The sequence below is a fragment of the Etheostoma cragini genome, chromosome 12 (genome assembly GCF_013103735.1).
Source record: "Etheostoma cragini isolate CJK2018 chromosome 12, CSU_Ecrag_1.0, whole genome shotgun sequence".
Taxonomy (NCBI): Eukaryota; Metazoa; Chordata; class Actinopteri; order Perciformes; family Percidae; genus Etheostoma; species Etheostoma cragini.
Genome location: NC_048418.1, coordinates 9,189,393 through 9,204,324, shown reverse-complemented (window position 1 = coordinate 9,204,324; position 14,932 = coordinate 9,189,393). Strand labels below are relative to the sequence as shown.

General features: G+C 39.2%; 2 protein-coding genes and 4 non-coding genes across 6 annotated transcripts; all 6 read right to left on the bottom strand.

Moving 5' to 3' along the window:
• Window positions 1-173: 173 nt before the first annotated feature.
• Window positions 174-7,246, bottom strand: acadm (acyl-CoA dehydrogenase medium chain). The gene is made up of 12 exons (XM_034887361.1): window positions 7,050-7,246; window positions 5,446-5,554; window positions 4,750-4,847; window positions 4,331-4,400; window positions 3,321-3,421; window positions 3,079-3,159; window positions 2,222-2,352; window positions 1,903-2,011; window positions 1,429-1,569; window positions 843-938; window positions 362-610; window positions 174-270 (listed from the first exon to the last, which is right to left on the bottom strand). The coding sequence occupies exons 1-12, from the start codon at window positions 7,062-7,064 to the stop codon at window positions 199-201; spliced, it is 1,272 nt and encodes a 423-aa protein (XP_034743252.1). The 5' UTR covers window positions 7,065-7,246; the 3' UTR covers window positions 174-198.
• A 2,676-nt stretch (window positions 7,247-9,922) lies between these two features.
• rps8a (ribosomal protein S8a) lies at window positions 9,923-13,273 on the bottom strand. The gene is made up of 6 exons (XM_034888457.1): window positions 13,182-13,273; window positions 12,105-12,211; window positions 11,761-11,860; window positions 11,376-11,551; window positions 10,803-10,932; window positions 9,923-10,077 (listed from the first exon to the last, which is right to left on the bottom strand). Exons 1-6 carry the CDS (start codon window positions 13,183-13,185, stop codon window positions 9,968-9,970), a joined length of 627 nt encoding a protein of 208 aa, XP_034744348.1. The 5' UTR covers window positions 13,186-13,273; the 3' UTR covers window positions 9,923-9,967.
• On the bottom strand, window positions 10,452-10,520 carry LOC117954915. The gene has a single exon (XR_004658928.1). It is a non-coding gene; the product is annotated as a small nucleolar RNA SNORD38 (small nucleolar RNA).
• On the bottom strand, window positions 11,034-11,102 carry LOC117954913. The gene has a single exon (XR_004658926.1). It is a non-coding gene; the product is annotated as a small nucleolar RNA SNORD38 (small nucleolar RNA).
• LOC117954914 lies at window positions 11,631-11,700 on the bottom strand. Its single transcript, XR_004658927.1, has one exon. It is a non-coding gene; the product is annotated as a small nucleolar RNA SNORD38 (small nucleolar RNA).
• LOC117954906 lies at window positions 11,947-12,055 on the bottom strand. Its single transcript, XR_004658919.1, has one exon. It is a non-coding gene; the product is annotated as a small nucleolar RNA SNORD46 (small nucleolar RNA).
• Window positions 13,274-14,932: the final 1,659 nt, after the last annotated feature.

The following is a 14,932-nucleotide window of genomic DNA, read 5'->3' as shown; positions in this document are numbered from 1 at the left end:
CCCCCCCCAAAAAAAAAAGAAAAAAAACAAAACACTACAGCAGGATGAAGTGCTGTTAAGGCAAAATACATTTGCAAACTACATTCGGCAAATGTATGCTGTGTATAAGTAAGCAGATATATTTCCAGGAACACATGCATGTGTAGAAAAGTTACAACAAAAGTACATTAGAATGAGGACAAGTCAGGTGCGCGGAGTTCATTTCTTATATCTTCCCAGGTGTTCTCGGGAAATAATGAGTCTTTGGATTTGAGCAGTGCCCTCGTAGATCTACAAAGGAAACGAAAAAAATAGTAATCAAGAAAAATAAGTTTGGCCAAATACCTCTGCTGGCTGTGATTAAGTGCACATCATCACCCACCTGGTAGATCTTGGCATCTCTCATCAGTTTCTCCACCGGGTATTCGCTGTTGAAGCCGTTGCCTCCAAATATCTGAACTGCATCGCTGGCCACCTGGTTGGCGATGTCTCCAGCGAAGGCCTTGGCGATGGAGGCGTAATAAGTGTTTCTGCGGCCCTGGTCTACTTCCCAGGCAGACCGCTGGTACGCCATCCTGGCCAGCTCCACCTTCATCGCCATCTCAGCTAGGAGGAAGGACACGGCCTGGTGCTGTGAAAAAGGACGAGACAGAGGGGCCTGTTGATCCTGTGCTCTTTTTACATGTGACCCTGTACTGCTTTGTTGTCACCTGACAGTCAGTTATTAAGATAGTTACAGTTAAGACTGTAATGCCAAAGTTATATGCTTTATAAAACAAAATTCTGTAATAAAGTGACATCAAATTGGGCTATATCAGCGCATAATGCCTGCGACAGAACAGAAGAAAATAAAGCAAACAAACCTCAGCTATAACTTTGCCAAAGGTCTTCCTCTCAAGTGCATAATTGGTAGCTTCATCAAGGGCCCTCTGCGCCAGGCCTGTCGCTCCTGCTGCCACCTGCATTGCATTAAGAACATTAGCAAACATCACAGACACAGATCTTCAATGACACGTACACTTAACACGGTTTTTCTTTGGCTTTAAAATAATGTTTTAAAGCGTGTAATTGTTTGATCGTAGCAATGGGTTAATCAGATATTTGGATATGAAGATAGAAATGTCTTTCAATTAGGTGATGTCTTTGATGCCATGTAGGGAGAGGGTTTTACAGACTTGTACCAAATACCTGGAGCATATTAGTTTGAACTCATTTTTGCAAATGTGTTGTGTCCATTTTAATCCGAAAAGACACTCGACTAAATTTCAATGCAACCAAGGGTCTGCTGTGACTATACCAGATCGTTAAATGCATTTTTATAGAGAAATGCAAGAAAAAAAAGTGAGAAAAGAGCCAAATAATCAAATCAATTACCTCTTCTTTTTTTTTTTAACTTAGGGGAAAAAGGAGCCTTTTCTTTACCAATTACTATTTAGTTAGCAAACTTACCGGTGGACGAGTGTTGTCAAAGGCGCCCATGGCAATTTTGAAGCCAGATCCCTCTGCGATCAGGACGTTCTCCTTTGGTATTCTCACATCCTCAAAGGTGATGCCTCTGGTATCAGAGCACCTCTGGCCCATGTTCATCTCCTAAAAGCCCAGAGCAAAACACAGGGCATGTTATCTTGTAATGCACTTATCAATGTCAAATTACTCGACTAGATCATGGCACCATCCCGACAAGATGGCAAAAATGATGGTGAAAAAAAAAAAAAAAAAGAAATTGTAATTGAAGCTTGGTCAGCCAGAAAATATTGTGAAATATTCAAAACAAGAGTAAAAAAAAATCCTAAAGAAACTTGCATTGCATCTGCCTTACAAACCACATTCCAACCATTAATACAATGTTTCTAACATTCATAACAAAACAAAATAATGATCTTAATACAAAACCAGGTCCTGTGTTGTCAGGTGCCATCTTACCTTCCTTCCTAATTGAATTCCTGGAGTGTCAGCCTCCACAATGAAGCCAGTAAAAGCCTTGCTGGTCGGACATTTAGGATCCGGGTTAGTGCGGGCTAGGAGGAAGTACCTAGGAATAGGAAAGACGTAAAAAATTAAAAATAACCTTCAGAGAAACAGACAGATGTGAGTTTTTGTTAAGACTGGTGATTCAACTTTGCTAATCATTCGTCTGCAACAGAAACTGCAACCTCCACAATCACCAGAAAATTGAATTAGTATAAAAAGGCTGCACTTGAGTGTATACTGCTTGTTTACAATAAGAGCAAATGGTACACACCAGTTGGCTTTCCCACCATTGGTGATCCACATCTTCTGCCCATTAACGACATACTCATCACCCATCTTCACAGCCCGGGTCTTGAGGCCGGCCACATCAGAGCCCGCGCCGGGCTCTGTCACACAGTACGCCTGCCGAACACACACACACACACCACACAGTAAGTTAACACTGTAACTGATCTGATGAAAATTAGAGCACTACCGCTTTTCTCTATTTATTATTATTGTTTTTTTGTAGCTGTCAACCCACATTAGTAAAGTAGTACCATGATATGTCAGGATATACGTTTGCTTGCACACAATGAGATAACCTCATTGTCGACAGTGCAGTTTATGAGGCAAGGTCCAACATTAGTTTAAACAGCATGTTAAGGAATTGCTAGAAAACTTTCTATTTAGTGGGGCTGCAACTTTTGAAAAACCAGACAGTTAACTACGGGATTAAGAAAGTCCACACATTTCAAATGGATTTATTTATCAAAAGTAGTACAAGCTGGCTATACTGAAGTACCTCATGAAGTATTTTAAGCGCCCATATTATGCTTATTTTAGGTTCATAATTGTATTTTAAGGTTGTACCAGAATAGGTTTACATGGCTTCATTGAAAAAAAAAAAACTACAGAGAGAGACATCTCACTTTACTATCTTTGTTGGGAGTCAAATGCTCAGTAACTAAGTAAGATCACATCAGCTAGATAACTTTCTCCAACTTTGTATGCGTGTGGAAGCACCAGAGACACAAAATAACACCCTAAATCCCAGAAAGTGATTTTTTCATAATATGGGCATTTTAAGTATAAATACTGATCATTTTCCAGCACTGTGCAAAAATTGTCCTTCAAATAAATACTTACACACATAAGAGCCTCTTCAGTCATCCTTCCTAGGTATTTCCTCTTCTGTGCGTCACTGCCGGCTAAAATAACAGGCATTTGCTGGGTGGGAGAAAGATGGAACTTAATTCTAACTGAGCTACAACCACAGTTATTAATTATGGTAATGATGGATGCAGGTATGGAATGAGGTTTGAATGAACCCACAATTTAAAAACTAGCTATTAAAACACTAGCAACCCTGATAAACAACAACAACTTACTCCTAGAGAGTTTGCCTCGATAGCAGTCTGTACTCCTGTGCAGCCGTAAGCCAACTCTTCTGTGATGAGACAGTTGTCAAAGATGGACAAGCCCATTCCACCTGAATACAAGAAGAGATAAACAGGGTTTTCAAAACAGACACAACTTTGTATTAAGGGAAGAAACTATTTAGACCACTGGTTTCTGAATATCTTTTTTCTTTTCTTTTTTTAGATATTTAACTGGCCTATATCTAAGCATTTCATTAATTTCTGTGCAGAAAACCAAAATAAATTGTTTTTAAAATGTTGTGTCTAAGTGACTGATGGGAACAACCATTTTTGACATTGGTCCAGTATTTTCTTTTTTTATTGATTTTTATGGGCATTATAGGCCTTACACAGGACAGACGAAGACATGAAAAGGGGAGAGAGGGAATAACATGCTCTAAAGGGCCGCATGTCGGAATTGAACTCGCAGTCGCTGCGTTGAGGAGTAAACCTCTATATATTTGCTCTTGCTAGGGCTGCACAATAATGGCCAAAATGATAATCAAGATTATGTTGATCAATATTGAGATCCCGATTAATTGTTGATTTTAACCAAAACCAATTTTATTGTCACATAGGCTATTTATAACCTGCCCTCACATCCATATTGTGCTACATTCTTCTTATGTGGAAGTTGTATATACATACAGATGCAACACATGTACATGAAAATTATCTGAAATAATTAGCGTAGTTTATTTTTTTTTAATCCATCTGAGAAAGCTCCTCAACTTGTTTTCACTAATCACAGATTAAAAGAGCTAGGGAGAGAGGGGGAGTGCGATGGACGCCACTCACAGAGTGACGGCTGACTCATTATGAACGGGTCCAGCACGGGTCGAATGGCGGTCAGCTGAGTTACACACGTACGTAATCACTGCTCTGCATTTTTATGGAACTATGATATTCTGGCCGTGGCTGACGTCTCTCGGCCAGGTTTTTTTTTTTTCAAATAGTCTATGAACAAGAAAATGATATACCATATTCCTGTGGAATGTGGCCGTTCATTAGACCAAGCTCCCAGGCTTTCTTGATGATGGGGACAGGATACTGTAAAATGACAAGACAGAGGTGTTTTTAAACTTTTTAGTTTCTATTCTGAGCCCCAAATTAAGATAAGACTATATTAATGCAAGTTATTAATGCAAGTATTTGTGCAAAAGAAGTCAGTAGTGGAACTCTGCCAGCCAAATCTGTTACTTATGTACTGTATTTTGTATACAAGTACAGGTGTCTTAGGTTGAATGTAGGCTATGCAATGGGTCATAAAACTAAAACCAGCCAAATTTCACATGAGGGTAGTGCTTTTAAACCAGCTTTAGTGTGAGTCAACCATCAAGTCGAGCCTTATTTAACCTGCATATGCACTCACTGCTGCCTAACCTTGGGCTCTACTCACTTCACCACTCCGGTCATAAGCAGCTGCAGCAGGGAGGATCTCTTCACGTGCAAACTTTCTCGCCAGCTGTTGGAACTCCTTCTGCTGATCCGTCATCTCTGTGCACCAAGACAACAAGAAAGCCCATGATGAGCACATTAAAAACACACTTTAAAAGAAACTGCACTCCTTTTTTCCCGTTTAAAAAAGGACTTGGGCGGATGATACCAAAACTCAAATGCTCGTTTCACTCCTGTGAAGTGCACCGTTTCAATACATTGGGTCAGATCTTATATCAAATGAGGAAAACCCCGTAACTGAACACGTCTGACGCATCCTTCAGTCGGCTTGACAGTTTGTTAAAGTTTAGCAGCTTAACACTAATAGTGCCACTTTCATTATGCATTCTCTAAATTGGTACAGCGGCTTTATCACAAAACTTAAGACAAAAATACAGGTTATGCAAAACAATAGTTTATTATCTTTTAGATGAAATCCATCCCTAAAGCTATTTTGCAGCAGTGTAAATGGACAAATTGATAAGTATAAAGTTCCCACAAGGAAAAGAAAGTGTGATAAATTGAAACAACTAGGGCATTTTACCCAACCTTTCATTGTACAATTGGCAAAACCAAGTGTTGTTTTAAGGCAGATATGACAAAATGTGAACATACAGCATCCTTTAAATGTATGTAAAGATTCCTACATCCTACTCACCAAAGGAGTAGCCATTGGAAGCTGTGCTGTGGGATCCTGCAACACTGGATGCAGCAGCAGCACTGGAGCTCTGCAGCCGGAGCCCAGTCCGCACACTGGCTTTGAGAACCTGTGCATGGGGGAGAAAATCAGCAACATACAACAGAGGTCCATCCAGTTTAAACACAAGACCTCAACACCTTTTACTCTTTAAAAAAAAGGTCCCATGACATGGTGTTCTTTGGATGCTTTTATATAGACCTTCGTGGTCCCCTAATACTGTATCTGAAGTTGCTTTCCCCAAATTCAGCCTTGGTGCAGAATTACAGCCAGTTCCACAATTAGCTTTCCTTAGGATGCGCTATTTCCAAGTCTGTAGCTTTTAGGAAAAAAAAAAAAGAGGCAATACTGTATTGATTCACAGACGCCAAGCATCGATTTATTATTATTATTATTGTTATTATTATTATTATTATTATTATTATGTATGTGTTGGTCAGTTTGTCTACTTGACAATCACATTTTTGCAGCAATACAACTGAAGTGAGATAAACAAACAGAGAAATCAATCTGTTGACAAAAGTTTCCTTTCGGGGACATCATTTGAAATTGGGAAATATTTGAAGTTGGAAAAACTGGTAATAAATTGCATTGTATCGCAGAATATTGCAATGTGAAAAGAGAATGTGTTATGCCATGGGACCTTCAAAGTATTTAGTTAGTAAATTCGCCCCATTTTCTGCCTTTTAGCATGTATAACCATTACAAGTTTTCCTAAAAATAAATACTCTCTGTTGTTGAAAACAGATCACTTTAAAAAGATTTAGTTGTCAAGTGAAGGCAGACTCTAACCCCCTGGGTTAATGAGATATATGAATATCTGCTGCACAATAAAAAGATAACCCCTTTCCCAAGCTGCAACTGGATTTCATAAGGAGTCAGAAGGAATTGACATACACATGCCCTTTTTATACAACACAAATAACCTCACCCGTGACCTTACCTATATTCATTTTAGAATAGATATATTGTACATATTTTTTATTCTAAATGTGATTCTTGAATTTTGCATTACTTGTTTAAACAACTCACAACTACGGCACGTTCTAAAACTGCTCTTCATTTTATAACAGTTATTCTCTCTCTCCCTCTCTCTCCCTCTCTCTCTCTGTTTACTGCTATGCAGCAATACACTAGCTAGTAAAGCAAATTCCTTGTATGCGATTTAACGTTAGGGTTACCTTGAGTAAGTTTTGGTAAACGACCTCCTGGGTTTTTTCAAAGATTACAAGGTAGCTGATTATATTCTACAGAAAGACAGACGCTTAGCTTTAAGACTAATGTAAGATAATGGTAATACATAAGAGGATCAAACGTTACTGTATAATACAGGTTGATAGTATAAACACAACGTTAAAGCGTCTTAAAATGTCTTTAAAACGTTGACGCTGCTAGCTAGTGAGCTAAAGTTAGCGAATGACGTAAGTTAGATTGCACGGCTTTCACTTGGACGGCTTGAAAAATGGAACTGTGCTAACGCTACGTGTCTGGAGGACAGCAAGCTGCGGCGACCCGTATTTAAGTAACTAAACATAAGATGGCGAATTAGCGCTAAAGACACTCACCTTGTTGAGTAGCATTGTTGTGTTACTAATGCACAAGCCACATAAACAGACTGAACCACCGCAACCTTTGTCCTACATATTAATATCCGCCTTCTCAGCCAATCACAGCAGCAGGATTGATGACGTGTCGCTGGCCTCAGCCTCCAAAAAATGACTTTCCCCTTTACCCCAGTTAGTTATTTAACCGCTTGAGAGAATGCATCTTAAAAGTCGATTAGTAGTCGATTACTACAATTGTTTATTTTATAAACTCTGGGACACACCCCATAAATGAAAGATGTGTTAAATAAAGCAAAAGAAAAGCAATGATACACCTGAGCTATGGTAATTTTACAATCCCGGCTTTGATTGATCCCACATTTGGTGTGATAGTTGGCAGGGCAGTTTCTCTAGGTGTGAAAAAACAAAAATGTGATTATCTTGATGCGTTGAGGACATACAGTTATACAAACTGATGAAATTATGCGTTTGGAGGTGTGTACTACAGCTTCTTGAACTGGTCAAAAAACTGTGCATAATAAGGTGCAGTCTAATCCACAGGAAACACCTGGTTGTGGTCCTTCTAAGCCTTTTTAACTGTCTATGATTCTAAGGGTTCACTTACTTTGTCCACAACCATTTTAAATGTTGAATGAGTGTGTTTAATAAATACATGAGAGATCAGTATTAGTTTCTTACTAATGCCAGAATGTTTGGTTTGTTGGTCAGCCACAAATAATTTCATTAATTTTGTCAAAGAGAAACCCAAGGTGGAAAGTAACTTAGTACTAAGATTTATTATCTACTTCTACATGGGTACCTTTATTCCAATATAATTCAATTCAATTTTTTTTATAGTATCAATTCATAACAAGAGTTATCTCAAGACACTATACAGATAGACCACACTCCAGAATTTACAAGAACCCAACCGTTCTAGTAGTCTCCTCCAGAGCAAGCATTAGTGCCAGAGTGGCGAGGAAAAACGTCCTTTTAGGCAGAAACCTCAGTCAGACCCAGGCTCTTGGTAGGCGGTGTCTGACGGGCCGGTTGGGGTTAGAATGAAGAGTGGCAATAACAAAAATAGAAATAATTTGTAGTCTGTAGCAGTTCTTTGTAGTAGTTCATGGCATAGCAGGACGCTGTGCGGCATTACAAGGCACAGCAGGACGTAGCAGGGCACTGCAGTGTAGCAGTAGAACATGGCATCACAGAACATGGAGCGGGACCATGGGGACAGCTGCTACCCTGATTTTGGAGCCTCTCTGATCCAAGGGAACATTCTGGGGAAAAAAGAACATAAGGACTCCGGGGATCGAATGACTCCCCGAGCTAGGTTAGTAACTAGCATTTCTGGGACATGGATGCACATAAATGAAAAGATGGAAAGATAGAGGAGAGAGGAGCTCAGTGTATCAAAATAAGTCCCCAGCTGTCTAAAACTTTTATTACAGCAAAACCGAGAGAGACAAGGTAAAGAGAGCTCCAGCCCGGTCCGGCCAGAACTCTCCCCAACCGGATCGGGCTGTATGCCAAGTCTCTCTTTAGCCTTACTATATTCTTGATTATATGATAGATAAATCTGAAAACTATGTGACTAACTACTTCTCCCTAGCAATAGTTGATTCTATGCCCTAGCTATAAGCTTTATCAAAAAGGAAAGTCTTAAGCCTACTCTTAAATGTGGAGACGGTGTCTGCCTCCCGGACCCAAACTGGAACCTGGTTCCAAAGGAGAGGGGCCTGATAGCTGAACGCTCTGGCTCCCGTTCTACTTTTAGAGACTCTAGGAACCACCAGTAATCCTGCATTCTGGGAGCGTGGTGCTCTTGTAGGGTTGTAAGGTACTATCAGCTCTTTAAGATAAGATGGTGCCTGACTATGAAGAGCTTTGTAGGTGAGAAGAAGGATTTTAAATTCAATTCTAAATTTTACAGGAAGCCAATGCAGAGAAGCTAAAACAGGAGAAATGTGATCTCTTTTCCTGGTTCCTGTCAGAACACGTGCTGCCGCATTCTGGATGAGCTGAAGAGTCCTTATGGACTTTTCCGAGCAACCTGATAAAGAATTGCAGTAATCCAGCCTAGAAGTAACAAATGCATGGACTAGTTTTTCAGCATCATTTTAGACAGGATATTCCTGATTTTTGCAATAATACGTATATATAATATTATATACACTGTAACAGTTTTCCAATTAATAATCAACTTGAGATGAGCAAATTTATCGTGTTTATATTTTGTGGATGCACTGTACCCTTGTTTGCATTCTTTACTACTTTGTAAAGCAACTGCTGCACAACGTTCCATCTTATGACAAATGTATAAGACGGCCCACAGCTCTAGACAAAACCATATATATCACAAGGCGGGGGGGGGGGGGGGGGGTTTGCAAAATTATGTAAAAATACTGAAGAGCTAAGGTGCAACTCGATTGTATACTATGTGCAGCATGGGGTCCGTACTCTCCAGTTTAGCGGTATCCAACATTTACGTCACTAATCCAAACAGCAAGTTGTATATTGAGGCCAAACTGAGTACATTTGATGTGGTTCATTGCTAAGGCACAACTTCTACAAAGTCACAAGTTTTCAATGTATTCATTACCGGAAATCCAACAATTGCATTTCATCTTACAGTACACCAGGACATGTTGCCTGGTCTGCCAGCATGGCCTCTGATAGTTTGTCCCTCCAGCCATTTGTACTAAAAACAAAAAGTCCACAATTTGATTGCTCAACACTTGTTCTCTAGACAGTCTAAAAATGAAATTGTTTATACTGGAGTTTTACCCCCAAGCCTAGCTAATGGAACTCCAGTCAATTTAAGTTTTAGTTCACTGGACTTTCCGATCACCAATAAACTGAGAAGTCATAAAAGCACTGACTGCAAACAGTTGTGGGGCATTTAGATTTTATTGACGTATCAAACAGCTGTACATCTATTTGCCTTTCTTGGCCTTGATCTTCCTCAGGTAGAACTCAAGCTCCTTGCCCTCCAGAATGTAGCCGTCTGCCCTGCCGCACTGACCCGGTCTGGAGGCGATGCAAGCTGCAGAAGAGGAAAATAAATTGTTTTAAAACAGGAAAGAACACTAAAGACAATTAACTCAGGTCAAAGTCAGTTTTGAAGTTATTTTGATGTCAGATAAGACTAGAAGTATCATAAAAGATGAGGAATTTAAGTGACCAACAGTGTACAGGATTTTGTAACCAGAGCCTTTGATCCGTCATCTGTGTATAATTGCCCTGCTACACTGCTATACAATCCACATAAGGCACAGCACAGTAACTGTCCTGCGTCTGCCACGAAATGGCAAAGTGTATGGCTTAAAAAGGAAAACACAGGAGGCATTTAGGGGGTCAGGAGTCTACATTTAACTCTTAAACATTACTAAGATTGGGTGAATGTGAAGGTAACAGGTCTTTCTCAGAGTCGTCATTATCACCACTTTCATTCAGCAGCAGAACTGGACAAAGTTATCTTCATGGAAAGACGTGCACCAGAGCAGACAGCACTTTATGCAGGTGCCATGGAAAGAATGACCTTTAAAAAAGGTGACTGTCACTTTATTTTGTCAACAAGTAAATTTATGCATCAAGAGAACACCCTTCAAAGTATTACCATGCCTTACTGTGTCCGTACTTTTTATACAGAACAGCAAGGCTGATTAAACAGTGTAAAAGTGGCTAATTAGTGGTCAGTGATGCAATAGAAGTCAAATTATTATATACAGCAATTCTGGACAGACTAAAGTACAACACGTTGAGACTTACCAAGCAGCTTTCCCTGCTGGAACTGCTCTTCTAAGAGGGTGCTGATCTTGGCAGTCTTTTTACGGTCGTCATACTTCTTCTGGGTCTTCTTTGACCTCTTCTTATTCAGAACCTCTTCCTCCTCAGGAGTCTATAAACAAGGGGAAATTGAAGCTTATTTAATGGACACAACACTAACTACTGGGAAACACCAGGTAATAAATGCAGAGGACAGCAGGGTGGCAACAGGTCTTTCTCAGAGTCGTCATCATCATCACTTTCATTCAGTAGCAGAACTGGACAAAGTTATCTTCATGGAAAGACGTGCATCAAATAGAACATTTAATACAGGCAACATGGAAATAATTCTCTTTAGTGACCCACATCCACCAGATTAGACCGCCCATAGACCCAAGATGCATTCTATACACAAGGGTGGGCTGATTTTCACCAAAAACGTGTCTTTGATTTCACTTTTAACCTACTGGCTGTGATGGCAGCAGCATAGCGTTTAACAAACAATGCCAAGACAAAAATTGGTGTGCCACAGCTATGCTTCACCACAAGATAGAGAATTGCATTTTCCCCACGTACCAGCTTGGCTCCCTTCTTGCGTCCTAGAGGAGTGGCAAAGTGGGCCTCATACCACTGCCTGTAGGGAAGGCTGTCAACAAGGACGATGCAGTTCTTCACCAGGGTCTTGGTTCTGACCAGCTCGTTGTTGGAGGCATTGTAGACCACATCAATGATCCTGGTTTTACGTGTACAGCCTGTGTGTAAAAAAACCAAGAGCCGTTAGAAAGAGTAACATTTCCCTCGCCCATCAACAGTGACTAGATCAAATCAATATTTCTCAGATGTCTTTGTTATCACCACTTACATTCAGTAGCAGAACTGGACAAAGTTATCATCATGGAAAGATGCATCATAACATTAAACGGCCCAATGGAATTAAAGTGGGCATTTAAATTCCACTTACACTCAGAGCCCCATGAGAAGTTACCAACATCCAGCCTCAGAGCACGGTACTTCTTGTTACCACCACGAACCCTCACTGTGTGGATGCGACGAGGGCCAATCTGAAGAAAAAGACACGTTTATTTTTTAGGATTCTGGTTGCATGGTTGTAATTTATGGTAACCAAACAGTACTATGCAAGTATTGAAGCGTGTCAGTGTAACTATGACAAGTCCTAACATTGGTAAGTCAAAAGCTTTGAACCAAAACGGCTCAAAAAAAGACATACCTAAGGTCACGTTTTCATCACCCACGCTACATCATCCCAAGTCCATTTTAGTAAAAAGTAACCACTAATTTACTTACTTTTGTGTTTGCAGGAGGTCGCCCAAGCTCATACTTCCTTTTCTTGTGGTAGGGCTTGCGTTTACCGCCGGTCTTGCGGCGTTTATGCCAGTTATCCCTTGAGATACCTGAATTTAAGAAATAAAGATGTAGAACCTGAGTTAGATCGTTGGACAAAGTGTAGGACATTCACTGCAGAAATATGGCCTATGCTTGAGCAATCAGTTCTCCAAGGTAGAGGTTGTCCGCAGTTTTAATTTGGATTCCGCTTTAAGAGTTTCATCATGTCGCTCAAGCAATAGTAAACCCCCTTCATGGCCAAGGGGCCTGCACGTTTGTTATTTTTCCTAAGACAATGCTGAACGGGATTTAAGACCATTTAAATTCAAAAGCTTCAAGCTTTTAAGTCCTACAGGGCTGAACAGCCCATTAATGCACGTCGTGCTCGAACTTTCCCTGCACATGCAACTACTATCACAGCATGACAACAAGGTAATCCCAATAACGTTACCAATTTCGTGATTTTATAGACACTGTTGCCCAACATGTAGCTACCTCAAGTCCAAGAAACATTAACTAAGCTACTGATACATAACTTTAACATTAAATATATTAGAAGCACCAAACTACCTTCTCAACGAAGTTATTCTTAGTACTCCCTGAAATGTTTTAGGGCAGCAACGTGACCTGATCGCGACCATCGCGCTAGCAAATGCTAACATTATCTCTCCATTTGCCTGGCACTCTCAAGAAATCTCCAAACTACTTCTGGAACGGTGGACACGTTGAATACACAATGCCGAAACCTGCTTAAAACTAGTGAAGCATCCCAAATAGCAAAAGTATGCTGTTTTGAAGCACACTTAAGCAGCAGAAGCTAACTACATGGCAAATGAAAGCAGCCATCTTGGAGCACATAGCATCCTTTTCAAATAACTCCTTAAAATACAACAAGATAACTGTATACAGACCAGTTAAAGATACATATATTCAGAAAACATTTAGCATCAATATAGCAAACCATTATCGACATATTTCTTCGTTTAAACATCAGATGGACAAGGATTCTCCCTCCGACCCGAGCATGAAAACACGTACCCATTCTCAGGCGCCGGCTAGAAAGAGGAACCGCAAAGGCTCATGGGGAGGTTTGAAGCTATATGTTGTCGCGAGAATTCACTTAACAGCGAACGGTATTTGACTCGGCTGAGAAAAAAGGAAATACACATGCGACATTTCTTATAATTCCTATATTTGTAAAGAATTTCACTTATATTTGTATGCCTCTGGCTTTATTTCTATTTTAAAATCTAAAAGGAAACGACACAATAAATCTAATATATTATTTTACATTATGTTTAATGTTATTTTTATTTGTACTTTTAGTGAAGAATTATTAAATTAGGCCTATCATTTTACTTGGTAATAAAATTAACTATATGTAATTATATATATTATTAAATGCATAATTACATTCACCTTTCCTTTTAGTTTATCTAAAAGCACCCATTGGAAGCCCCAAAAACTTAAATCTGAGGCCAAATTATTTCTTTTAAAAGCAACTAATAGGGAACAAATCAAAAATCTGTCTGACATACAGATCAAATTCTAGAAATAGACCTTCAATACTCTGTCTGTCCCACCCCAGACTTGTATAATAAGAGATTACCCCTCAGAACTTGTAAGCTAAACACAGATCTTATGAACAAGGAGAGGGATGACTGCTGGCCCATCAGATTAGGCAATCACAAACAGATTGACAACAGAAATAAGTAATAATAATAATAGTAATAATAAGAAATAACACAAAGTCTCTTTATATGTTGATGATTTATTGGTGTATGTAACAAATCCACTAAAATCAATACCTAATATTATATCAGTCCTGTGGGAATATGGTAAGGTCTCCGGCTATAAATTAAATTTGTCAAAGAGTGAGCTATTTCCTATTAATACAAAGGCCCGGAATCTCTCATACGCACACCTCCTGTTTAGGGTTGTATCAAGTTCTTTTAAGTATTCGGGTGTGACTTTTGCAAGTAACATGTCTGACTTATTAAAATTGAATTTTAAGCCCCTCCTTGATAGCACTATGGCTCACTGTGACAGGTGGTCCCAGCTTTCCATTTCATTAGTTGGCAGAATCTACATGCTCAAAATGAACACACTTTCTTTCTTTTTTTCTTCAAACCTCACTTTGTTTTATTATTGGGAATGCAATATTAGCGCCCTGTCTTTCTGGGTTCAACAATCTAGGACTTTTTCCAAGATCATGGCAAAACTTTGGAGTCAACTTAAGTTTATTGGTTTTATTAATTAATTAAATTTTTATTTAACGCTTTTCAAGAACTCAAAACCACTTTAAATTTATTTATTTTCTGCTCATGTGTTATACATTATTTAAAATTTGAGAATATTTATGATGAATAATAAATATTTTCTGCTCAATATTTTTACAATACCAAATACCCATTTTTGTGTATTAAAGTTTTGTATCTGTAACTTCTAAAAATGCATATTTTCTCACAATATTCTACATCCTATTTTATTTGTAGAAGATACTCATGAAAATACTTTGCACATGTTCGTTAACAACCCTGCCACAACTTGTAAAAACAAATTTAAAGTCATTGATTTATTTTATGTTTCATTCAAGAAAAAGTAAATAAGTCATGTCCATGTTTCAATGGAGTTCTTTATTATATAAAGGGAGGATTAATTGGCAGTTGTAGATATGGTGATTAAAATGGCAAGTGTTCTCTGCATTGAACAGTGATTTGTATAGGGTTTGATCTTGGAAACAGCAAAGAGGTCACTCTTCCCAGGGGCTCATGTCAGTGTCGATGGCC